Source organism: Moschus berezovskii, chromosome 27, assembly GCF_049115385.1.
Source record: "Moschus berezovskii isolate FMDL1 chromosome 27, NW_MosBer_1.0, whole genome shotgun sequence".
In the NCBI taxonomy this organism is placed as follows: Eukaryota; Metazoa; Chordata; class Mammalia; order Artiodactyla; family Moschidae; genus Moschus; species Moschus berezovskii.
This window is the reverse complement of record NC_142486.1, coordinates 23260001-23285019: the sequence shown is the minus strand read 5'-3', so window position 1 is coordinate 23285019 and position 25019 is coordinate 23260001. Positions and strand designations below refer to the sequence as shown.

The window sequence follows — 25019 nt, the reverse complement described above, 5'->3', positions numbered from 1 at the left end:
AACTTTGCTGACAAAAGTCCATATAGTCAAAGCTGTGGTTTCTCTAGTAGTTGTGTATGGATGTGAGAGTTGGACCATAAGAAAGGTTGAGCATCGGAAAATTGATGCTTTCAAACTGTGGTTCTGGAGAAGACTCTTGAGAATCCCTTGGACTTCAAGGAAATCAAACCAATCAGTCCTAAAGGAAATCAACCCTGAATATTCATTGGAAAGACTGATGCTGAAAGTGAAGCTCTAACACTTTGGCCACCTGATGCAAAGAGCCAACTCATTGGAAAAGACCCTGATGCTGGGGAAGATTGAAGGCAAAAGGAGAAGTGGGCGGCAGAGGATGAGATGGTTAGAAAGCATCATTGAATGAACAAGAACTTGAGCAAACTCTGGGAAATGAATGAGGAAGTGATTTGTAAACAGAAAATTCTGGAAAAATTCAATGTGCTTATTTGGCAACTATTAGATTTCTTCATACACTGATAACATATTTATCTGGCACTTAATGGAATGGAAGCTTATTACAGTGTGTGAGTTGCTTCTGGAGATACAAGACAGCAAACACTACAAGCCCCTTCTAGGCCTAATGACTGTCACTATAAAGTAACTTGGCCTGATCCATGGGCTCAACTTCATCCCAAGAGAATCTAGGCTCCTCCCTCAGGCAAAAAGGCCTGGACCACGCCTCAACATGGAAAATTTGGCACATAGTACATTGTTAAAAATACTTGTAAATGAATGAAGGAAAGGACAAGGAACAAAAAATGAAAGAAGCAAGAAAGGGAGGGAAGGACAGAAGAAGGGATGGAAAGATGGAAGAAAAGAAGGAAGGAAAATGGGAGGGAAGGAATGCGGAATTACATTAACTAGAAACATTTTATCTTCCATAGACAGTAAAATGAATATACAGCAGTCCGACAAAGGGAGATTCTGTTTTGCTGCAACTTAAAATAGAAGAATTTGGTGTGTCCAGATCTAAGCCAGTGCCTTACCCACAAACACCACTGCTTTCTTCCCGATGGGAGGCCCAAAAAGGCCTTTCCGCCGGCGATCCAGCTTGGACATGATGATATCCTGTGTCTGATTGGCTGAAGTTCTGGCAGAGAAATTGATGCAGTTGGGCAGATAAGTATTTTTGGGAAGGTGAAGAAGGAAGTTGTTGGTGATGACTGATTTGCCTGTGCCCGTGGGTCCTACGAACAGCATTGGAATCTCATGGTCCAGGTAGGTTTTCAAGAAGAAGGATTGTCGGGCTGTCTCCATGGTGGGGATGATGAGTTCTGAGACCTGTGCCACAAAGACATGGTGAGTCTTGATCCTGGGACCAGGAGACTGGGTCTTGGCATTCAAGAGACTTGAGTTTTATCCTTACTATCCATTCAGCTCTGTCTCTTATTTATCTTTATAATTTTGAGTATTTTACCTCTCTAGCAGTCTAGTTTTTCATCTATGAAATGGGGATTAAAAACGGCATCTAGTTCACTGAGCTGTTTTGAGGGTTAAATGAGATCTTGTCTGTAAATATAGACAATAACTGTCTATTGTCCTTGTTTTAAAGATGAGGAAACAGATCCAGAGCTCACCAACACAGCAAGTAAATGGAAATGCAAAGATTTTAATCCCAGCTTGTCTGATTCCAAGGACTGTATTCTTAATTACTGAAATGTCATATTATAAACACCAATTATAGTAAGGCTGGGTCTACAGCTGCTGCCCTCTGAGACCTTTTCCTTGAGCCAAGCTGTCCGCCTTGCCCTAGGAAAGATCCACCTCCCATATGCCATCTATACTGCCTGTCCAAGAAGGGTTAGGTATGACCCTTGACCCCCATTCCTTGTGCTTATTCCTCATCTGCTTTTCCTAAGGCTCATAATCTTGGTTCTTCCTATTAATCCCTTTAGCAACATGGAAATTGCAACACTCTTCCTGGTATTCAGACTTCAATTGGGCTCTAAGGGCTTGGTCTTGGATTCCTAGAATCACTCTTACTTTGAGTAGAAAACCTTGCTTTAGGTTGGCTTTTCTGAGCTTGAACCTTATCATCAACCATCTGGCTGCTTTTGGTCCCTCCAATGACCAAAGGGGTCTGCTGTTGTTTAGTCACTAAGTTGTGTCCAGTTCTTTTGTGACCCTATGGACTTTAGCCTGCTAGGCTCCTTTGCCCATGGGATCTCCCAGGAAGGAGTACTGGAGTGGGTTACCATTTCTTTCTTCAGGGTATCTTCCCAACCCAGGAACTGAACCTATGTCTCCTGTATTGGCAGGCAAATTCTTTACCACTGAGCCAGGAGTGTGGCCACAGAGGAAGGGGTTCAGTTCAGTTTAGTTCAGTCGCTCAGTCGTGTCCGACTCTTTGCAACCCCATGATTCATAGCACACCAGGCCTCCCTGTCCATCACCAACTCCCGGAGTTCACTCAAACTCATGTCCATCGAGTTGGTGATGCCATCCAGCCATCTCATTCTCTGTCGTCCCCTTCTCCTCCTGCCCCCAATCCCACCCAGCATCTGAGTCTTTTCCAGTGAGTCAACTCTTTGCATGAGGTGGTCAAAGTATTGGAGTTTTAGTAAGATCTAAATCATATGCTGAAGTTTACTTATATGTCTAGACTGGAAGAGGCTAGTGAACATGGAGCCACTGTGTTGTGTAACTCTAGGGGAGCACCACTCACACTATGGTTTATGTAAATGGTGCCCCTAAAGCAAAACTAGACCATAATGCAAATGGAACCAACAGAGACTGCTCAGTGTGGTGGCTATGTGTATACTTTTAGACTGCTGCTGCTGCTAAGTCACTTCAGTCGTGTCCGACTCTGTGTGACCCCATAGACGGAAGCCCACCAGGCTACCCCGTCCCTGGGATTCTCCAGGCAAGAACACTGGAGTGGGTTGCCATTTCCTTCTCCAATGTGTGAAAGTGAAAAGTGGAAGTGAACTAGCTCAGTCAGGTCCGACCCTTAGCGACTCCATGGACTGCAGCCTACCAGGCTCCTAAGTTTGACTTATTTTGAGTAATAATTTGATCAATGTAAAAGGAACAGATATAACAAAGAAATTGAGGTGATAAGGAAGAGAATTAACAGGTATTGAGCTATGGATGTTTTGCCTGTGTTATTCCCTGCAGTTTTCCCAACAGCCCTCTAAGGCAGCTGTATTATTAGCTCACTTTTTCAGATGAAAAAATTGAGACTGGAGGATGGCCAACTTAGCCAAAGTCACATAGCCAGTAAGTGATACTGAATGCTAAACCAAGTGTCAAGACTGGAAATTTAAAGCAAGTTGAATTTCATAGATTTTTATTTTCAGGGGCTAGAACAGTTTTTTGACAACTGAAAAATTCCCAGCATAGCTAAAATATTTTCTGCATTTGACTCATTTGTAGGAATCTAGCAAGAGATAGCACCCCACTCCAGTACTCTTGCCTGGAAAATCCCATGGATGGAGGAGGCTGGTAGGCTGCAGTCCATGGGGTCGCGAAGAGTCCATGACTGAGCGCCTTCACTTTCACTTTTCACTTTCACGCATTGGAGAAGGAAATGGCAACTCACTCCAGTGTTCTTGCCTGGAGAATCCCAGGGATAGTGGAGCCTAGTGGGCTGCCGTCTATGGGATCGCACAGAGTCGGACACGACTGAAGCAACTTAGCAGCAGCAGTAAGATTTCAAATCCCTGGAGCTCAGGTGATAAAGTTCTTTTAAGGAGAATGAAAGTTTGGAACCTCAGTGCTGAGGGGTCCTTTACAGTCTTTTCAGTCTCCAGTGTGTGTCCTGAACTCATCACACATTCACTCCTGCCTATGGCACCCTTTTCACAAGCAGCTGTGGTCCTGTCTGGTGTCTGATTTTTTTTTTTTTCAATATTTCCACATTTCCATCCACCATCTACTACTCTACCTAGGGCCTGAAGAAACTACAATTACCCCAAGAAAGATAAATTTTGTCCACCAGATACTGCAAGTAGAGGCATGAAAGTGCACATCTGGAAAAAGTTTCTACGAGAAAATGAGTAGGAGTTGTAAGTGAATCTTCTGCTAACCAGAAAATCTATTAATCAGTATCCATTTTTCTGAGAATTCTGATTAAAGAAATATTTCTCTGGGGATTTTAAAGAAAAGGCAAGGATCTTATTGGCTGAGATATCTGAGAGGGGGACTCATTGTTCATACTGACAATAATTAGAATAGCAACAGTATGATCTAGCACAATGTGAATGCCACAAATTCATGTATAATGTCTTCAATCTTTGCAACCATTCTTTAGGTATTTTTTATTCTGTTGTGTAGTTGAGTAAACTGAGGCAGAGAGGGTGAAGATTGAATAAGAAATCTGGGATTCTCTGATTCTAAAGTCCATGCTTTTGAAGGATTTAGATTTAGATTCTCTGATTCTAGAGTCCATTCAATTCATGTTTGAACGTTTTTCTAAAGTAAATTCTTTCACTTTTTCTAAAATAAGTTCTTTAACTAACCCAGATCTGATGTTAACATCTCCACTTTGCTGACTATCAGGTCATTGCTGAGGTTCTGTGACCAATAACTCTCTTTTACCTTTGCATTTGCGGAGATACTTTCCTCCTCTTTGGTGATATACTCTGTCCATGTGCACCAATGTCCACTAGCTTGCTTGAGGAAATAAAAATCATAGATGCTCCCTGGACCCAAAGAAATAGAACAAGTTTTTAGCACATCAGAGGTTTACATTCCATGTTTGAGAGATTTAACTACCTCAGCCATAGGCATCTGAAATATATGACTATCAGTATTGGTAACGGTAAACTAGAAAAACATCTTTTAAAGAATAATGGCTTTATTATATGTATAAAAATAATAGGTGTTGATTATACAAATAATCATAATATAAATAATATATATTATATTATAACAGGAAGTACTGAAAAGAACAAAAAAGGGAGAAAACAAATGACTCCAAATCTCACAATCAGAGATTACTTTTGACAGCAATCCTTCCAGTCCTCTCTTGAGGCATACAAACATATTGAAGGTGGAAGTATAGGTAAACGAAACAAAGAATTTTATTAGGATAGGATCATTTAATATTATATATCATATAGATATATACACAAATATATATGAATTATATTAATATAATGTAACACAATAAGATAGAATATATATTTTCATATATCATACTATTGAAAAATGAAAACATTAAATCTAATTTTATTTAAACTAGGAGACTAAAGTGAAACTGAAGGACCTTCTGAACTTCAGATAATCATCATTCACTACAGGAGATACTGATTCCTAAAAGTGGTTTCTTTTTTTTTCAATTGAGGGACAATTGACAAAGACTATTTGTTTCAGGTATAAAATGTAATGATTCAATTTTTACATATAGTGAAATGATCACATTATAAAATGATTATAATAAAGATTGTATATATTAATAAATAATGCATATAATATTAAATGATCCAGGGACTTCCCTGGTGATCCAGTGGTTAAGGATTCACCTGCCAGTGCAGGGACACTGGTTCGATTCCTGGTCCGGGAATATTCCACCTACAACAGAGCAACTAATCCTGGGCACCACAACTACTGAGCCTGAGCTCTAGAGCCCACGAGCCGCAACTACTGAAGCTGGTGCACTGTAGGACCTGTGCTCTGCACCAAGAGAAGCCACTACAATGAGAAGCTTATGCACTGCAATGAGGAGTAGTCCCTGTTTGCCACAACTAGAGAAAGCTGGCACACGGCAACGAAATACCCAGGCAAGACAACAAAGACCCGCATGGCCAAAAATAAATAAAAAATAACTGATCCTATTCTTATAAAATCCATCATCACACATAGTTAGAATTTTTTTTAATTTATTTTACTGGAGGCAAATTACCTTACATTAATATATTGGTTGGTTTTGCCATACATGGACATGAATCCGCCCCGGGTGTACATGTGTTCCCTTTCTTGAACCCCCCTCCCACCTCCCTCTTCCCCATATCCTCCCTCCATGTCATCCCCGTGCACCAGCCCCAAGCATCCTGTATCATGCGTCGAACCTGGACTGGTCACTTATGATAATATACATGCTAGGAAAAACTTTTTAAAAACTGAAGCATAGTTGATTCATAAAGTTGTGTTAGTTTCAGAGGAGACTGGGCGCATTTACGGTGGTATGGCCGTACACTAAAGCTGTGTTAGTTTCAAGTGTACAGCGAAGTGATTCAGTTATATACATATATGTATATAAATAGAGCTATATATATAGCTATATATAAATATATAGCATATAAATATATAATTTTTCAGATTCTTTTCCACTGTATATTTTTTATGAGATACTGAACATAGTTCCCTGTCCTATATAGTAGGTCCTTGTTCTCATCTATTTTTATTTATAGTAGTGCATATATGTTAATCCCAAGCTCCCAATTTATCCCTCTTTACCCATTTCCCCTTTGGTAACCATAAATTAGTTTTCTATGTCTGTGAGTCTATTTCTTTTTTACAAATAAGTTCATTTGTATCATTTAAAAAAATTCCACATATAAGTCATATCATATGATATTTGTCTTTCTCTGTCTGAACTCACTTAATATGACAGTCTCTAGGTCCACCCATGTTGCAGTAAATGGCATTTCATTCTTTTCTCTGACTGAGTAGATTTCTGTTGTATGTATGTGTGTGTGTCTGTGTACATATATGATATATATATATATCACATTTTCTTCATTCATCTGTTGATGAACATTTATTAATAGGTTGCTTCCATGTCTTGTCTGTTTTGTAAATAGTGCAGCCATAATTATTGGGGTACATGTATGTTTTTGAGTTATATTTCTCCAGAAATATGTCCAGGAGTGGGGCTGCTGGGTCATATGGTAACTCTATTTTTAGGGTTTTGAGAAACCTCCATGCTGTTCTCTGTAGCGGCTGCCCCACTTTACATTCCCATCAACAGTGTCAGTTCAGTTCAGTTCAGTTCAGTCGCTCAGTTGTGTCCGACTCTCCACGACCCCATGAATCACAGCACGCCAGGCCTCCCTATCCATCACCAACTCCCGGAGTTCACTCAAACTCATGTCCAGAGTTGGTGATGCCATCCAGCCATCTCATTCTCGGTCGTCCCCTTCTTCTCCCGCCCCCAACCTTTCCCAGCATCAGAGTCTTTTCCAGTGAGTCAACTCGTCGCATGAGGTGGCCAAAGTATTGCAGTTTCAGCTTTAGCATCAGTCCTTCCAACGAACACCCAGGATCGATCTCCCTTAGAATGGACTGGTTGGATCTCCTTGCGGTACAAGGGACTCTCAAGAGTCTTCTCCAACACCACAGTTCAAAAGCATCAATTCTTCGGCAATCAGCTTTCATCAACAGTGTAGGAAGGTTAATTTTTCTTTCACACCCTCTCTAGCACGTTATTTGTAGACTTTTTGAGAATGTCATTCTGACTGGTGTGAAGTGATATCTCATTGTAGTTTTCATTTCAATTTCTCTAATTAGTGATATTGAGCATCTTTTTATGTGCCTGTTGACCATCTGTATGTCTTCTTTGGAAACTTGTGTCATTCAGTTCAGTTCAGTTCAGTTCAGTTGCTCAGTCGTGTCCGACTCTTTGCGACTCCATGAATCACAGCACGCAAGGCCTCCCTGTCCATCACCAACTCCCGGAGTTCACTCAAACTCATGTCCATCGAGTCGGTAATGCCATCCAGCCATCTCATTCTCTGTCGTCCCCGTCTCCTCCTGCCCCCAACCTTTCCCAGCATCAGAGTCTTTTCCAGTGAGTCAACTCGTCGCATGAGGTGGCCAAAGTATTGGAGTTTCAGCTTTAGCATCAGTCCTTCCACTGAACACCCAGGATTGATGTGTCATTAGGTCATCTGCCTATTCTTTTTTTTTTCTGATATTAAGCTGTATGAGCTGTTTGTATATTTTGGAAATTAATCCCTTATCAGTTGCATATTTTTGGCAAATACTTTCTCCCAAACTGTAGGTTGTCTTTCAGTTTTGTTTATGGTTTCCTTAGCTGTGCAAAAGCTTTTAAGTTTAATTAGGTCCCATTTTGTTTAGTTTTGCTTTTGTTTCCATTATTCTAGGAGATAAATCTAAAAAAGTATTGCTGCGATTCCTGTTAAAGAGTGTTCTGCCTATGTTTTCCTCTTGGAGCTTTATAGTATCCACTCTTACATTTAAGTCTTTAATCAGTTTTGAGTTTATTTTTGCATATGGTGTTACAGAATGTTACAATTTCATCCTTTTACATGTAGTTCTCCAGTTTTTCCAGCACCATTTATTGAAAAGACTGTCTTTTGTCCATAGTATAGTCTTGCCTCCTTTTGTTGTAGATTAATTGACCATAAGTGCATGGGTTTATTTTGGGGCTCTCCATCCTGTTCCATTGATCTAAATGTCTGTTTCTGTGCCAGTACCATACTGTTTTGGTTACTGCAGTTGTGGTATAGTCTGAACTCAGGGAGTATGATGCCTCCAGCTTTGTTCTTCATTCTCAGGATTGCTTTGGCAATTCTGGGTCTTTTATGTTTCCATATAAAATTTAGGATTATTTGTTCTAGTTCTGTGAAAAATTTCATTGGTAATTTGACAGGGATTGCATAAATCTGTAGATTGCTTTGGGTAGTGTTTTAACAATATTGATTTTCCCAATCCAAGAACATGGTATACCTTTCCATCTGTTAGTGTTGTCTTCACATTTTTTCATTGGTGTCTTATAGCTTTCACAATATGGGTATTCTGGCTTCTTAGGTAACTTTATCCCTAGGTATTTTATTCTTTTTCATACAATGGCAAATAAGATTGTTTCTTCAAATTCTTTCTGATATTTCATTGTTAGTGTATAGAAATGCAACAGAGTTCTGTATATTGTCTCCTGCAACTTTACCAAGTTTTTTGATGAGCTCTAGTAGTTTTCTGGTAACGTCTTTAGGATTTTTTTACTTCTTCTTTTCCAATCTGGATTCCTTTTATTTTTCTTTTCTGATTACTGTGACTAGGGCTTCAAAAACTATGTTGAATAAAAGTGGTAAGAGAAGGCATCTTTGTCTTGTTTCTGATCTTAGAGGAAATGTTTTTTCAGCTTTTCATCATTGAATGTGATGTTAGCTATGGGTCTGTCTCATATTCTTTTATTATGTGAGGCATGTCCCCTGTCTGTCCACTTTCTGAAGAGTTTTTAATCATAAATGGATGTTGATTTTTATCAGAAGCATTTTTTTCTGCATCTATTGAGATGATCATATGCTTTTTATTCTTCAACTTAATGTGGTATTTCACTTTGATTTGTGGAAATTGTTAAATCCTACTTGACTGTGGTGCATAAGCCCTTTAATGTATTGTTGGATTCAGTTTGCTAGTATTTTGTTGATGAGTTTTGCATCTATGTTCCAAGACAAATCTATTTGAGTCCAAAGTCTGTGGTCCTTCTGATTCTGAGGTTGGAGACCATGAAAGTCATGTTAAGCCTTCTGCTTATATGACTTTCTCCTGTACTGTTCAACTGCTCTGGAGTATAGTGGGAAAAAAAAGAGATATGGTGTATTGATCCAAGGCTGGGGTTTTGCTAGGTTTGTATGGCAGGAGGAAAATGGAAGGAGGGAGAGAAGGTGCTGATGAGAGAAAAATGTGGAACAGGTGGGCCTTGGGGGCCGAGCTGGAGGGGTGGACTGGAGGTACGGGTAATTAAGGAGACAGCAGAAAGGAGGGAACAGAGCTAGCTGTAGCAGAGCTGGAGAGTTACAGGGCTACAAGGTAGTTTGTGAGAAGTCAGGATGATTGAACTTGGATTTGCAGAGGTGGAGTAGCTTAAGGTCAAGCTGGGGTCACAGACCTGGAGATGCCTTTGTGCTGCACAGACCTGAGTGTCTGAGGAGTCCAGCAGGGACTCCCCCATCTGCGGACATTTGTGTTAACCTGATCCCAGAAGCCAGGGAGGAAGAGCAGTGCCTTCCACTGGGCAAAACTGAAGGAGCTGTTGAGTCTCTGGGGCCTTCTAAGACTCAAACCCCAGGCTCCCCAGGTTTGGAGGCTTGTGGTCCAGCACCAGGTAGCAGCAGTAAAGTGTAAATTATGGAGCAACATGTGCCCCTTGCTGATCTTGTGACCTTGGGTAAGTCATGGAATCTCTGCGCATTTTCAGGGGCTCCCTCAGTGTGGGCTGGAGATAACCTGCTCTGCTTGTTGCTCCTGCTAACTTTCCAATATCCCCTTAATATACCTTGTGTGAAGTAGGCTACTCAGCTACTTTACTTCAGCATCTTCTTTCTGATCTTCAAACATACCACATGCACTCTCACCTCAGGGCTTTGCATCAGCTTTTCTTTCTGCCTGGCAGCTCTTCCCCCTGCTCTCTACTTGGCTTGTTCCTTACCTCTCAGATCTCAGCTCAGATGTCACCTCCTCTGGGGGACCTTCCCTGAACACTTCAGGTAGAGCCCCTGCGGGTCTCCATCAACATACCAGTGTTTTTCCATCCTTGCACTTAGTATATCTCCAATTATCTTATCCTATGAGCCTACTTATTTATTGTCTGTCTTCCTCAACTAGAATGTGAGCTCTGTAAGAGCAAGGGGATTATATCTTTTTTGTTTACTGTTGTGTCCCCAACAACTCGCATAGTACCTAGAACTCAGTGTTAGTCACTCAGTCATGTCCAACTCTTTGAGATTCCATGAACTGTGTAGCCTGCCAGGCTCCTCTGTCCATGGAATTCTAGAGGCAAGAATACTGGAGTGGGTAGTCAATTCCATCTCCAGGGGATCTTCCCAGCCCAGGTATTGAATCCAGGTCTCCTGCATTGCAGGCAAATTTTTTACCATCTGAGCTACCAGGGAAGTACAAAGTAGGTGCTTATTGAACAAATGCCTGACCAGACATGAAGCAAGCACATTGTAGGCCCTCAGTATCTATTGCATAAGGTAAGAACAACTGAACTGCTGCCCTCCAGATCCTCTTGGTGTGGGAGGAAGTAGCTGGGCGGCATCAAGACCCCCTGGTCTCTGGCCTCTGATCAAAACATAGTGGTGATTCTGAATCACCTTCTCACTCCACCCGTTCTTCCAAATGCAATCACAATACTAATTTAAAATCACTCCCTACTTCCCTCACAAAAGTAACACAAAATTCCTATGGTTCTTTTCCCCAATGAAGCCCCACCTCTGTAATCTTTTTCTTTTTTGCACTTCAAGATGAGGAGTAGGAATAAGAAGAGTGTCAGGAAGGACCTAGCTTCCCATCCAACCATTCCTCACTGACTCACTGTGGGGCCGTGGATGAGTGACACCCTTTCTGAGCTGCAATTTCCTCATCTAGAGAATGTTATGAAGAGTATATGAGATACTGGTTGCAAAGCCTGCTGAATGATAAAGTTGTTTTTTTTTTTATGTGAGAAAAACCTGAAAAGGACATGGAAGAAATACCCAGGCCTCAGTGAGACAAGTGTTGGGCCATGTGATTAACAGGAGCACTGGGCATGAGAGGCTTTCCAGTTCCATTGCCGAGCCAACCCAGTAGCAGGCACAAGTGACTTGCTTCTCTCTCCACAGGACTCATCTATAATTGACCCAAAGAGGACAGCATTGGTGGTTGTAGGGTGTATGTGTGTGTGTGTGTGTGTGTGACAGAGAGACTCTTGAGCTTCAGTTAAAGGGCTGAAACATTCCAATCAAAAAAAATTTTTTTTTCTTGTGATGAAAACTTTTAATATCTACCTTCTTAGCAGGAGATGCCTCTTAACTAAAAAGAAATGTTCAGCATTAGGGCTTAAAGTCATTATGATTTCAAAAATAATTTAATCCAACTGTGCTATGATATTTTAACTTTTCACTGTGAAAAAAATTAAAATACACAATGCTGACTTGAAAAAATGCACAACATGAGAACTGCAAGTTAAATTTTATTTGGGACAAAATGAGGGCTATAGACCAGGAAACAGCATTTCATATAGCTCGGAGAAATTGCTCCAAAGAGGTTGGGGGTAAGGTCAGTATATATGTGATTTTGGTGAAGGGGAAGTACATGCAATCAAGCATTTTATTTTTTTGCAGAATGTTTCTTCTAGTCACTAGGAGCAGTCATCACTATGAAGGATTTTAGTGTTTTTCTAGATATGAAGAAATACAAGAATTGGGCTCATAAATTTGGCTCCTGAAAATATCTGAAGACCCATTCTGCTAGTTTTTCCCACAGCACAGAGTACCTCATTTCTGCTCTCCACCCTGAATTCCTTTCAGGGGGTGTTTAAAATCAGCAGTAACAGCAGCATATGATTTAATACTTGGAGAGGTAGATGGCAAGTGCCAGTATGTAGCTGACAACAAAAAAAGGAGGAGAGTATAATAAACTGCCATGTACCCATTATGTAGCTTCCATAATCTTCAGCATTTTGCAACTGTTTCATGCATTTCCACAACACCAACAACTATCATATTCATTTTCCTTCCCTCCTCACTTCCTCCTTTTCTTTCTTCCTTCTTTCTTAGACTGGAATATTTTGAAGCAAATCCTGATATCACATTTCATTTGAAAATACATGTGACTCAATGTTAGACCAGTTTCATTGATTCCTTTATGAACTATGATGTGATTAACTCTCATTCTTCCATTTCCTCTCCTTTGGTTCTTTTTGTTGTTCTTGATGATACTGTTGTTGCTCCGTCACTAAGTCGTGTCTGACTCTTTATGACCTCATGGAATGCAACACACCAGGCTCCTCTGTCCATCACTGTCTCCCGAAGTTTGCTCAGACTCATATCTATTGAGTCAGTGACTCTATCTAACCATCTTATCCTCTGCAACCCGCTTCTCCTTTTGCCATCAATCTTTCCCAGCAACAAGGTCTTTTTCCAGTGAACCAGATGTTCACATCAGGTGGCCAAAGTATTGGAGCTTCAGCCTCAGCATCAGTCCTTCCAGTGAATTATTCAAGGTTGATTTCCTTTAGGATTGACTGGTTTGATCTTTCAGTCCAAGGGACTCTCAAGAGTCTTCTCAAGCACCACGATTCAAAAGCATCAGTTCTGTGACATTCAGCCTACTTTATGGTCCAACTTCATCTGTACATGACTACTGGAAAAACCATAGCTTTGACAATATGGGCCTTTGTTGGCAAAGTGATGTCTTTGCTTTTTACTACACTGGGTAGGTTGTCATAGCTTTCCTTCCAAGGAGCAACTGTCTTTTAACTTTTACTTTTTCAGGGATTATAACACTGACATTTTGTTTTGCAACTATAATTCTCCCATACCTTATTCTTAGGTCTCTATTTAAATAGCTTCGAGACTCAAACTTGGGGCTTTTAACACAAGACTACTTTAAGTTCTTTATCTTGGTTGATTAGTTGACTGATTTAATTTTTTATTTCCAAGAAGGGACTTAAGAGGGCTCCGTTCTCTCAGAACTTGCATGTTCGAGAATGTCGGCCACTTTGTATTTGAACAGTGACTTGGCTGAAAGTAGTATTCTAATGTCACATTTTCTTTCCCTTAGAGTTTTGCAGACCATTGTTCCAATGTTTCTTTCAGTCTAGTTTGCTGTGTAGAAGTTTGAGGCCCATCAGATATTTCCACTTTCACTGATTTTTCATTTCTATCCAGATGCCTGATGGAATCTCTTCTATCCTGGAAGTCCAATAATTTAATCAGATTATTTTTAATCAATTAACCTGTATCAGTTTTTCTTGGAACACAGAATACTCTTAAATTTTGCAGAAACACTTCTTCATTTTAGGAAAAATTTCTTTGTTTCTTGGTATATATTGTCTATGTTATTTATTGGGATAGCAACTCAAGGAATTAACACTCTAAGGTCTCCATATCAATCATGTTCTTAGACTGTCTTCAGTAGCAAGTGTAGTTATCTCAAACCTTTCCTCTAAGCCATTTGTTAGATGTCTAGATTTATATGTTTTATTCCTTGCTGATTCTAATTTATCAGATCATTACTAATATTGTTTAGTTCTCAATTTGTTTCTTTGGTTTTTCAATTCCTCTTTTTCTCTGATTCTGTGGTTTTAACGCTTCATTTACAAACTTTAAAATTATAGATTTATTAAGATATAATTCACATATGCTATAATTCACCCATTTAAATTGTATAATTCAATGGTTTACTAAATATACATGTATGTATGAATATATTAATATTCACAGAGTTGTACAGTCATTACCATAATCAATTTTAGAACATTTCATTACACCAAAAAGAAACCTCATACCTCTTAGCTGTCACTTTCCAAATCCTCTTCCCATCTCTCACCAGCCTGTTTGCCCTCAAGGCAACCACTAATGTACTTTTTGTTTCTATGGATTTGCTCTTCTGGACTTTTCATATAAATGAAATCATCCAATAGATACTTTTATGTGATTGGCTTCTTTCACTTGTCAGAATGTTTTTAAGATTCATGCATGTTGTAGTATGCATTATTACTTCATTTCTTTTTATTGTTGAATAGTATTTAATTGCATGGATATACTACATTCTCCCCTTCATGGATCACTGCCTTGTCATGGTGAAGGGGCTTGCATAACTCAATGAAGCTATGAGCCATGCCACGTAGGGCCACCCAAGACAGACACATCATAGTGGAGAGTTCTGACAAAATGTGATCCACTGGAGGAGGGAATGGCAAACCACCCCAGTAAACTTGTTGCGAGAACCTCAAGAACTGTATAAAAGGACAAAAAGATATGACACCGAAAGACGAGTCCCCTGGGTCTGAAGGTGTCCAACATGCTGCTGGGGAAGAGTGGAGGAGAAATACTAATAGCCCCAGAAAGAATGAAGTTGCTGGGCCTAAGTGTAAATGATGCTCAGTTGTGGATGTGTCCCATCTCTTTAAGAGCTGTGAAAAGTTCTTAAAGAGATGGGAATAGCAGACCATCTCAACTGTCTCCTGAGAAACCTGTATGCAGTTCAAGAAGCAACAGTTAGAACCCTGTATGTAACAATTGATTGATTGGTTCAAGATTGAGAAAGGAGTATGACAGGGCTGTCTGTTCTCACCCTGCTTGTTTAACCTATACACTGAGCACATCATGAGAAATGCCGGCCTGCATGAGTTACAAGCTGGAGTCAAGATAGGTGGGAGAAACATCAACAACCTCAGACATGCGGATGATACCACTTGAATGGCTGAAAGTGAAGAGGAACTAAAGAGCCTCTTCATGAGAGTGAAGGAGGGTAGTGAAAGAGCCGGCTTAAAACTAAGTATTAAAAACACTAAGATCATGGCATCTAGCCTCATTACTTCATGGCAAACAGAAGGGGAAAAGGTGGAAGTAGTGAGAGATTTCCTGTTCCTGGGCTCTGAAACCACTGCGGATGGTGACTGCAGCCATGAAATCAGAAGATGATTGCTTCTTGGCAGGAAAGCTATGACAAACCTAGACACTGTGTTGAAAAGCTGAGACATTACTCTGCCGACAAATGTCCATATAGTCAAGGCTATGGTCTTCCCAGTGGTCACATATGGTTGTGAGAGCTGGACCATAAAGAAAACAGTATGCTAAAGAATTAATGCCTTCAAACTGTGGTGCTGGAGAAGACTCCTGAAAGTCCCTTGGGCAGCAAGGAGATCAAACTAATCAATCTTAAGGGAAATCAACCCTGAATACTTGTTGGAAGGACTGATACTGAAGCCAAAGTGCTAGTATTTTGGTCACCTGATGCAAACAGCTGACTCATTGGGAAAGTCCCTGATGCTGGGAAAGATTGAGGGCAGGAGAAAAGGGCATCAGAAGATGAGATGCCTGGATGGCATCACCAATTCAATGGACATGAACTTGGGAAAACTTTGGGTGATGGTGAGGGACAGGGAGGCCTAGTGTGCTGCAGTCCATGGGGTCTCAAACAGTCAGACACAACCAGGTGACTGAACAACAACATACTATATTTTATTTATTCACTAGTTAGTTGATGGACATTTGGATTGTCTTCACTTTTTGGCCATTATGAATTATGCTGTTATGAATATTTGTGTGTAAGTATTTGTGTGGACATATACTTTTGTTTCTCTTGGGCATATATCTGGGAGTGAAATGACTTGCTCATATGGTAAATTTATTTTTAACTTTGTTTGTTTAACTTTTGAAGAATGCCAAATGTCGTTTTCCAAAGCTGCTGTACAATTTTACTTTTCCACTATAATATGTGAGGATTTCAATTTTCCCACATTCTCACACTTGGTCTTCATCTTTTTTATTATTCTCATTGTAGTTGTGAAGTGGTATCTTGTGTTTTTGATTTGCATTTTCCTGATGGCTAATAATGATAATAATGCTGAGTTCTTGAAAGATGATGCTGTGAAAGTGCTGCACTCAATATGCCAGCAGATTTGGAAAACTCAGCGGTGGCCACAGGACTGGAAGAGGTCAGTCTTCATTCCAATCCCAAAGAAAGGGAATGTCAAAGAATGCTCAAACTACCGCACAATTGCACTCATCTCACACGCTAGTAAAGTCATGCTCAAAATTCTCCAAGCCAGGCTTCAGCAGTATGTAAACCGTGAACTCCCAGATGTTCAAGCAGGTTTTAGAAAAGGCAGAGGCACCAGAGATCAAATTGCCAACATCCGCTGGATCATGGAGAAAGCAAGAGAGTTTCAGAAAAACATCTATTTCTGCTTTATTGACTATGCCAAAGCCTTTGACTGTGTGGATCACAATAAACTGTGGAACATTCTGAAAGAGATGGGAATCCCAGACCACCTGACCTGCCTCTTGAGAAACCTGTATGCAGGTCAGGAAGCAACAGTTAGAACTGGACATGGAACAACAGACTGGTTCCAAATAGGAAAAGGAGTGCGTCAAGGTTGTATATTGTCACCTTGCTTATTTAACTTATATGCAGAGTACATCATGAGGAACGCTGGGCTGGAAGAAGCACAAGCTGGAATCAAGATTGCTGGGAGAAATATCAATAACCTCAGATATGCAGATGACACTACCCTTATGGCAGAAAGTGAAGAGGAACTCAAAAGCCTCTTGATGAAAGTGAAAGAGGAGAGTGAAAAGGTTGGCTTGAAGCTCAACATTCAGAAAACAAAGATCATGGCATCTGGTCCCATCACTTCATGGGAAATAGATGGAAAAACAGTGGAAACAGTGTCAGACTTTGTTTTTTTGGGCTCCAAAATCACTGCAGATGCTGATTGCAGCCATGAAATTAAAAGACGCTTGCTCCTTGGAAGGAAAGTTATGACCAACCTTGATAGTATATTAAAAAGCAGAGACATTACTTTGCCGACCAAGGTCCGTCTAGTCAAGGCAATGGTTTTTCCCGTGGTCATGTATGGATGTGAGAGTTGGACTGTGAAGAAAGCTGATCGCCGAAGAATCGATGCTTTTGAACTGTGGTGTTGGAGAAGACTCTTGAGAGTCCCTTATACTGCAAGGAGATCCAACCAGTCCATTCTAAAGGAGATCAATCCTGGATGTTCATTGGAGGGACTGATGCTGAAGCTGAAACTCCAATACTTTGGCCACCTCATGAGACGAGTTGACTCACTGGAAAAGACTCTGATGCTGGGAAAGGTTGGGGGCGGGAGGAGAAGGGGACGACGGAGAATGAGATGGCTGGATGGCATCACCGACTCTGTGGACATGAGTTTGAGTGTACTCCGGGAGTTGGTGATGGACAGGGAGGCCTGGCGTGCTGTGATTCATGGGGTCGCGGAGAGTCGGACACGACTGAGCGACTGAACTGAACTGAACTGAACTGATTGTCACGTACTTATTGGCCCTTTATATATCTTCTTTGGAGAAATGTTTATTCAGTTACTTTGCCTATTTTAAAATTGTATTACATCTTTGTATTATTGGATAATAATACTTCTTTATACTTTCTAGATACAAGTTTCTTATCAGATATTTGATTTGCAAAATATTTCAACCATTCTGTAGGTTGTGTTTTCACTTTCTTCATGTTGTCCTTTGAAGCAAAAAAGTTTTTAATTTTGATGAAATTCAGCTTAATTATTTTTTCTTTAGTTGCTTGTATTTTTGTTGTCCTAAAATATTGTTGCCTAGTCCAAGATCATGACCATTTATCTGCACCTTTGTTTTCTTCTAAGCTTTTATCATTTTAACTCTTGAATTTAGATCTTTCATCTGATTAATTTTTGAATATGGTATAGAGGCCAAATTCATTATTTTATATGAATATATTCATTTAATCCATCACCATGCGCTGAAGGGATTATTCTTTTCCCATAAAATTATCTTTACACCTTTGTCAAAAATCAAATCACTATAAATATGAGGAGGTTATTTCTGGACTTTCAATTCTATATATATATAAATACATCCCTTTGCCTGTAGCATGCTGTTCATCTATAAATTTTAAAATTAAATTTATATATTACATATTATACTATAAATTTATAAGCATTTGTAATACAGATATTTTATATTTCTTATGTCATATTTCTTTTATAAAAATATTTATTTTTATTTGTTTATTTGGCTGCGCTGGGTCTTAGTCGTGGCATGTAGGATCTAATTCCCTGACCAGGGATCAAACCTTGGTCCCCTGCATTGGGAGAGTGGAGTCTTAGCCACTGGACCACCAGGGAAGCGCCAGTCCTGCTTTTCTTTTAGACTCGCATTCTCTGTCTCTCTGTCTTCCTCTTTCTGCTATAATCAGGTAAATTCTTCTTGACATTTTCCCCAGCACTATCTGGAGTGAGTTTATTTCCCCCAATTTTGGTCACAATTCAGGGAATGATATGTGGATTTCTTTTCTGTAGCCTGAGGGTACAGGGGCTGGGTAAAGGAAATACTCAGTTGTCTTTGCCAGGAAACCTGGGCTTTGCGGTCTCTTTCTAAAATTTGGCCAATTTTCCTGAACCATGGGTCCATCCCACTTCCACCCCAGCTAGAAACATGCTTCACTCTGGAAAAATTCAGCTCACATCCCCCACCCAGCATGGAGTTGCAAACCCTGGTAGTTTCCTCCCACTCCTGATAAGATCTTACCAAATTATGGAAGTTTCATGCTCAAAGGTTTCTCCTAGGCAATTTTTTGCAGCTGCCCAGTTACCACTGCAGTCTGCTTTTTTCTACACTGGTGATTACCAGTGAGAACTCTCAGAATTTTGTCAACTAACTGCCTTTCCACCCAGCATTGCTTTCAGGACAGTTGGGTTGTGGGTTGAGAGATACAACATGAAGGATCGTTTGTTTCTCTCCCTGTTCACTACCTTTCAATGTTCAAAGATCAGGCTGTAACTTTTATTTTTGAAGTTATTGCTGGGAAATGTTTAGGCTTAAACTTAAAAAAAAAACATTTTTAGGCTTAATATATCGCATTATGTATTAAAGGAGAGCTTATCCTATGTTACTGTGCACTCTACCTAGAAGTCAATCTGGTACATTTTTGGAAAGCAATCTGGCACTATGCTTACAAGAATGTTCTCTAGCTCAAGTCAGAAATCCCATTCTGGGAATTTATCATAAGGAAATAATTCACAATGAAAATAATCTCGATACACGAATATACAGCATTATTTGTGAAAACAAAAACTGAAAATAATTTACATGCCCCACATTAGAATACCAGTCAAAATTATGTCTTATAAGATAAATGGACTATTTTACAGTCATTAAAATGATTACATTATTTACAAAACAAAAAGACACACAGACAAAGAAAACAAACATGGTTACCAAAGGGCAGTGGGGGACCAGGATAAATCAGGAATTTGGGATGAACAGATATCGCTATATCTAAAACAGATAAACAATAAGAACATACTGTATAGCATGTCAAACTATATTCAATATCTTATAATAACCTATGATGGTCTTTCCTGGTGGCTCAGCAGTAAAGAACCTGCCTGCCATGCAGGAGAATCAGGTTCAATCCCCGGGTTGGGAAGATTCTCTGGAGAAGGAAATGGCAGCCTGTATTGTATTCCTGCCTGGAAAATGCCATGGACAATGGAGCCTGGAGGGTTTCAGTCCATGGGTTCTCAAAGAGTTGGACATGACTTAGTGACTTAACAATAACAACAATAATCTAAAACAGAAAAGAATGTGAAAAAGAATATCTATCTATACATATAAAAGCTGAATCACTTTGCTGTACATCTGAAGCATTGTAAATCAACTATACTTCAATTTAAAAAAAAGAATTAGGGGCAATGAAGTAGATACACTTCCAGAGAGATGAATCGACTGTAAGAAGAGAATTCACATCATCTTAAACAAAAGGGAAAAATCATGTGATATATCCAGTTAATACTTAAGTAAAATAGAAAATTTAAAAATTAAGTTTTGAAATAAACTATTAAATATTAAAAATGATAGTTACAAAATCTAAGTATTAACATAGAAAAATGCTTTCAAAAAACAATGACAGATAAGATAGAAGAATAAAAAATAGAATATATAGCCTTATGGCAACTATATTAAGAGATGAAAGCAGAAGGATAAGAGAGAGAAAGGTTTTTTGAAACAGAAATACTTAACAATAATATGGTATGAACAAAAATGTTTTTGATCATTTTTATTTAATAGAATTATTTTTACAATAATAAAGGAGACACAAAAAGCATAATTCAGAAATCATTTGTCCCCTTCTCTTGCTGATATTATTCAGTTCAGTTCAGTTCAGTTCAGTCGCTCAGTCGTGTCCGACTCTCCGCGACCCCATGAATCACAGCACGCCAGGCCTCCCTGTCCATCACCAACTCCCGGAGTTCACTCAAACTCATGTCCACAGAGTCGGTGATGCCATCCAGCCATCTCATTCTCCGTCGTCCCCTTCTCCTCCTGCCCCCAACCTTTCCCAGCATCAGAGTCTTTTCCAGTGAGTCAACTCGTCTCATGAGGTGGCCAAAGTATTGGAGTTTCAGCTTTAGCATCAGTCCCTCCAATGAACACCCAGGATTGATCTCCTTTAGAATGGACTGGTTGGATCTCCTTGCAGTATAAGGGAATCTCAAGAGTCTTCTCCAACACCACAGTTCAAAAGCATCGATTCTTCGGCGATCAGCTTTCTTCACAGTCCAACTCTCACATCCATACATGACCACGGGAAAAACCATTGCCTTGACTAGACGGACCTTGGTTGGCAAAGTAATGTCTCTGCTTTTTAATATACTATCAAGGTTGGTCATAACTTTCCTTCCAAGGAGCAAGCGTCTTTTAATTTCATGGCTGCAATCAGCATCTGCAGTGATTTTGGAGCCCAAAAAAACAAAGTCTGACACTGTTTCCACTGCTTTTCCATCTATTTCCCATGAAGCGATGGGACCAGATGCCATGATCTTTGTTTTCTGAATGTTGAGCTTCAAGCCAACCTTTTCACTCTCCTCTTTCACTTTCATCAAGAGGCTTTTGAGTTCCTCTTCACTTTCTGCCATAAGGGTGGTGTCATCTGCATATCTGAGGTTACTGATATTTCTCCCGGCAATCTTGATTCCAGCTTGTGCTTCTTCCAGCCCAGCGTTCCTCATGATGTACTCTGCATATAAGTTAAATAAGCAAGGTGACAATATACAACCTTGACGTACACCTTTTCCTATTTGGAACCAGTTGGTTGTTCCATGTCCAGTTCTGACTGTTGCTTCCTGACCTGCATACAGGTTTCTCAAGAGGCAGGTCAGGTGGTCTGGGATTCCCATCTCTTTCAGAATGTTCCACAGTTTATTGTGATCCACACAGTCAAAGGCTTTGGCATAGTCAATGAAGCAGAAATAGATGTTTTTCTGAAACTCTCTTGCTTTCTCCATGATCCAGCGGATGTTGGCAATTTGATCTCTGGTGCCTCTGCCTTTTCTAAAACCTGCTTGAACATCTGGGAGTTCACGGTTTACATACTGCTGAAGCCTGGCTTGGAGAATTTTGAGCATGACTTTACTAGCGTGTGAGATGAGTGCAATTGTGCGGTAGTTTGAACATTCTTTGACATTGCCTTTCTTTGGGATTGGAATGAAGACTGACCTCTTCCAGTCCTGTGGCCACTGCTGAGTTTTCCAAATCTGCTGGCATATTGAGTGCAGCACTTTCACAGCATCATCTTTCAAGACTTGAAATAGCTCCACTGGAATTCCATCACCTCCACTAGCTTTGTTCGTAGTGATGCTTTCTAAGGCCCACTTGACTTCACATTCCAAGATGTCTGGCTCTAGGTCGGTGATCACATTATCGTGACTATCTTGGTCGTGAAGATCTTTTTTGTACAGTTCTTCTGTGTATTCCTGCCACCTCTTCTTAATATCTTCTGCTTCTGTTAGGTCCATACCATTTCTGTCCTTTATCGCGCCCATCTTTGCATGAAATGTTCCCTTGGAATCTCTAATTTTCTTGAAGAGGTCTCTTGTTTTTCCTATTCTGTTGTTTTCCTCTATTTCTTTGCACTGATCACTGAGGAAGGCTTTCTTATCTCTCCTTGCTATTCTTTGGAACTCTGCATTCAGATGCTTATATCTTTCCTTTTCTCCTTTGCTTTTTGCCTCTCTTCTTTTTACAGCTATTTGTAAGGCCTCCTCAGACAGCCATTTCGCTCTTTTGCATTTCTTTTCCATGGGGATGGTCTTGGTCCCTGTCTCCTGTACAATGTCACGAACCTCCGTCCAGAGTTCATCAGGCACTCTATCAATCAGATCTAGTCCCTTAAATCTATTTCTCACTTCCACTGTATAATCATAAGGGATTTGATTGAGGTCATATCTGAATGGTCTAGTGGTTTTCCCTACTTTCTTCAATTTAAGTCTGAACTTCAGAGACCCCGGCCCCGGCGGCGCAGACGCGACGCGAGAGACGCCGGCCCCGGCGGCGCAGACGCGACGCGAGAGACGCCGGCCCCGGCGGCGCAGACGCGACGCGAGAGACGCCGGCCCCGGCGGCGCAGACGCGACGCGAGAGACGCCGGCCCCGGCGGCGCAGACGCGACGCGAGAGACGCCGGCCCCGGCGGCGCAGACGCGACGCGAGAGACGCCGGCCCCGGCGGCGCAGACGCGACGCGAGAGACGCCGGCCCCGGCGGCGCAGACGCGACGCGAGAGACGCCGGCCCCGGCGGCGCAGACGCGACGCGAGAGACGCCGGCCCCGGCGGCGCAGACGCGACGCGAGAGACGCCGGCCCCGGCGGCGCAGACGCGACGCGAGAGACGCCGGCCCCGGCGGCGCAGACGCGACGCGAGAGACGCCGGCCCCGGCGGCGCAGACGCGACGCGAGAGACGCCGGCCCCGGCGGCGCAGACGCGACGCGAGAGACGCCGGCCCCGGCGGCGCAGACGCGACGCGAGAGACGCCGGCCCCGGCGCAACGAAACACGCAAAGAGGTGCGGCCGTGAGGAGCTACCCCACGCCTGAGGCCAGGGCTGGCGGCCGAGAGGAGCTACCCCACGTCCAACAGGCGGTGGCTGCGCGGGCGCAGGAGGGCCGAGAGGAGTTACTCCGCGTTCAAGGTCAGGAGGGGCGGCCTTGAGGAGATACCCCTCGTCCAAGGTAAGGTACAGCGGCTGCACTTTGCTGGAGTGGCTGTGAAGAGATTTTCCACGACCAAGGTAAGAGAAACCCAAATAAGACGGTAGGTATTGCTAGGGGGCACCAGAGGGCAGACAAACTGAAATCATAATCACAGGAAACTAGCTGATCTGATCACATGGACCATAGCCGAATGTGGTCCCCTGGAGAAGGCTGGAGCTAATTTGTGGCTTGAAACAAACATTTGAAACATTTTGGCCAAAGGGAAAAGGTCCAACTGAATAAAAGTGGATTTATGGCCGTGTGACTTTGGCTAAGGTTACCATTTGTATATCTGTAAAATGGCCCTGGTTTTATATCAAGCTTAGAAAAATCCCCGTGGAAGGCAGATGAGATATGTGTGTCAGACATTTAGCATAGCTGTGGGCGCACAGAGAGGCACTTGAGGTCTGTTTGGTTCTCATCAGAGTAGGGCTTTTGTTTGCTCTGTACTGTGATTTAAACTCAAATTCTGATGCAAGTGCAGGGGCAGAATGGGGGGAATAGTAGTAGAAATCCAGGAAGACGAATTAATTCTATCTCTTTTTACCACCCCATGACCCACCTCTGTTTTCTTGTCCTTCACTTGGGAGAATAAAATAAACTTTAACAGAGAAGTGAGTGGGTTCTCAAAGGACACACCATGAATGGGTAAATAAAGAGAAATTTAGCACTTTCTGGACAAATAAAGATAAATGGCAGTTGATGATAACACAACCTTGAGAGAATTCCCCAAAGGACTGCCGGCTTTCCTTAGTGTGTACTCCCCAACATAGTCCCTTCAGCACTCATTTGAGAGTTCCATGTACCTCAAAGGCTCCTAGATCATGAAAAGTCCAGAAAACAATATCCCATGAGGTCAGAGAAGGCCTCCCTAGAGCTCTTGCCATGAGAATTTTAAACTCTGTGAGAAGGTTACAAAGGTATTTTAAGCTTTGTTCAGATGGTAATAAGTATAACCAAAACCAGATCAAGATGCCATACATTACACCATCCCATAAATTTGAAATGTCCAGAGATGGCAAATCTATAGAGAGCAGATGAATAGCTGCCTGGGACTGAGAATGAGAACAAAGATTCCTTGAAAATGGGAATGAAGGATCTTACAGTGGTGATGAATGTTTTAAATTTGTTCTAATGTTCCAGTGTTCTAAATTGGATTAAATAGTTGCACAACTAGGCAAATTTACTAAAAACCACTGATTGTTTACTTAAATGAGTGAATCTTATGATATGTAAATTTATACCTCAATAGCTGTTATATAAAAAGAATTTACACTTGGCACTTAAAACACATTTTTGGATTCCAATGGGTTCTGGCTAGGAGCTTGGTAACTTCCTATTTAAATACTTAGAAAGACACAGAGAAAGGAGTGGAATAATGTCAATGAAAACAAGACTAAAAGAAGCTAGGGGACTTCCTTGGTGGTCCAGTGGTTAAGACCTTGCACTCCTAATGCAGGGGGCCCAAGTTCGATCCCTGGTCAGGGAACTAGATCCCACATGCTGCAAATAGGAGTTCACATGCCACAAGACCCAGTGTACCGCAAGTAAGACCCAGCACAGCCAAATAAATATTAAAAAGAA

General features: G+C 41.2%; 1 protein-coding gene and 1 non-coding gene across 2 annotated transcripts in view; one reads left to right on the top strand and one right to left on the bottom strand.

Annotated features, from left to right (window-relative positions):
• Positions 1 to 25019, bottom strand: part of DNAH3 (dynein axonemal heavy chain 3) — a 244562-nt gene that overhangs the window by 74033 nt on the left and 145510 nt on the right. The window contains exons 41-42 of the mRNA XM_055409629.2: positions 4537 to 4640; positions 984 to 1278 (exon numbers count right to left, since the gene is read on the bottom strand). Of these exons, the coding sequence (XP_055265604.2) occupies positions 984 to 1278; positions 4537 to 4640 (399 nt within the window). The remainder of the gene's footprint in view (positions 1 to 983; positions 1279 to 4536; positions 4641 to 25019) is intronic.
• Positions 24852 to 24924, top strand: TRNAR-CCU (transfer RNA arginine (anticodon CCU)). The gene has a single exon. It is a non-coding gene; the product is annotated as a tRNA-Arg (tRNA).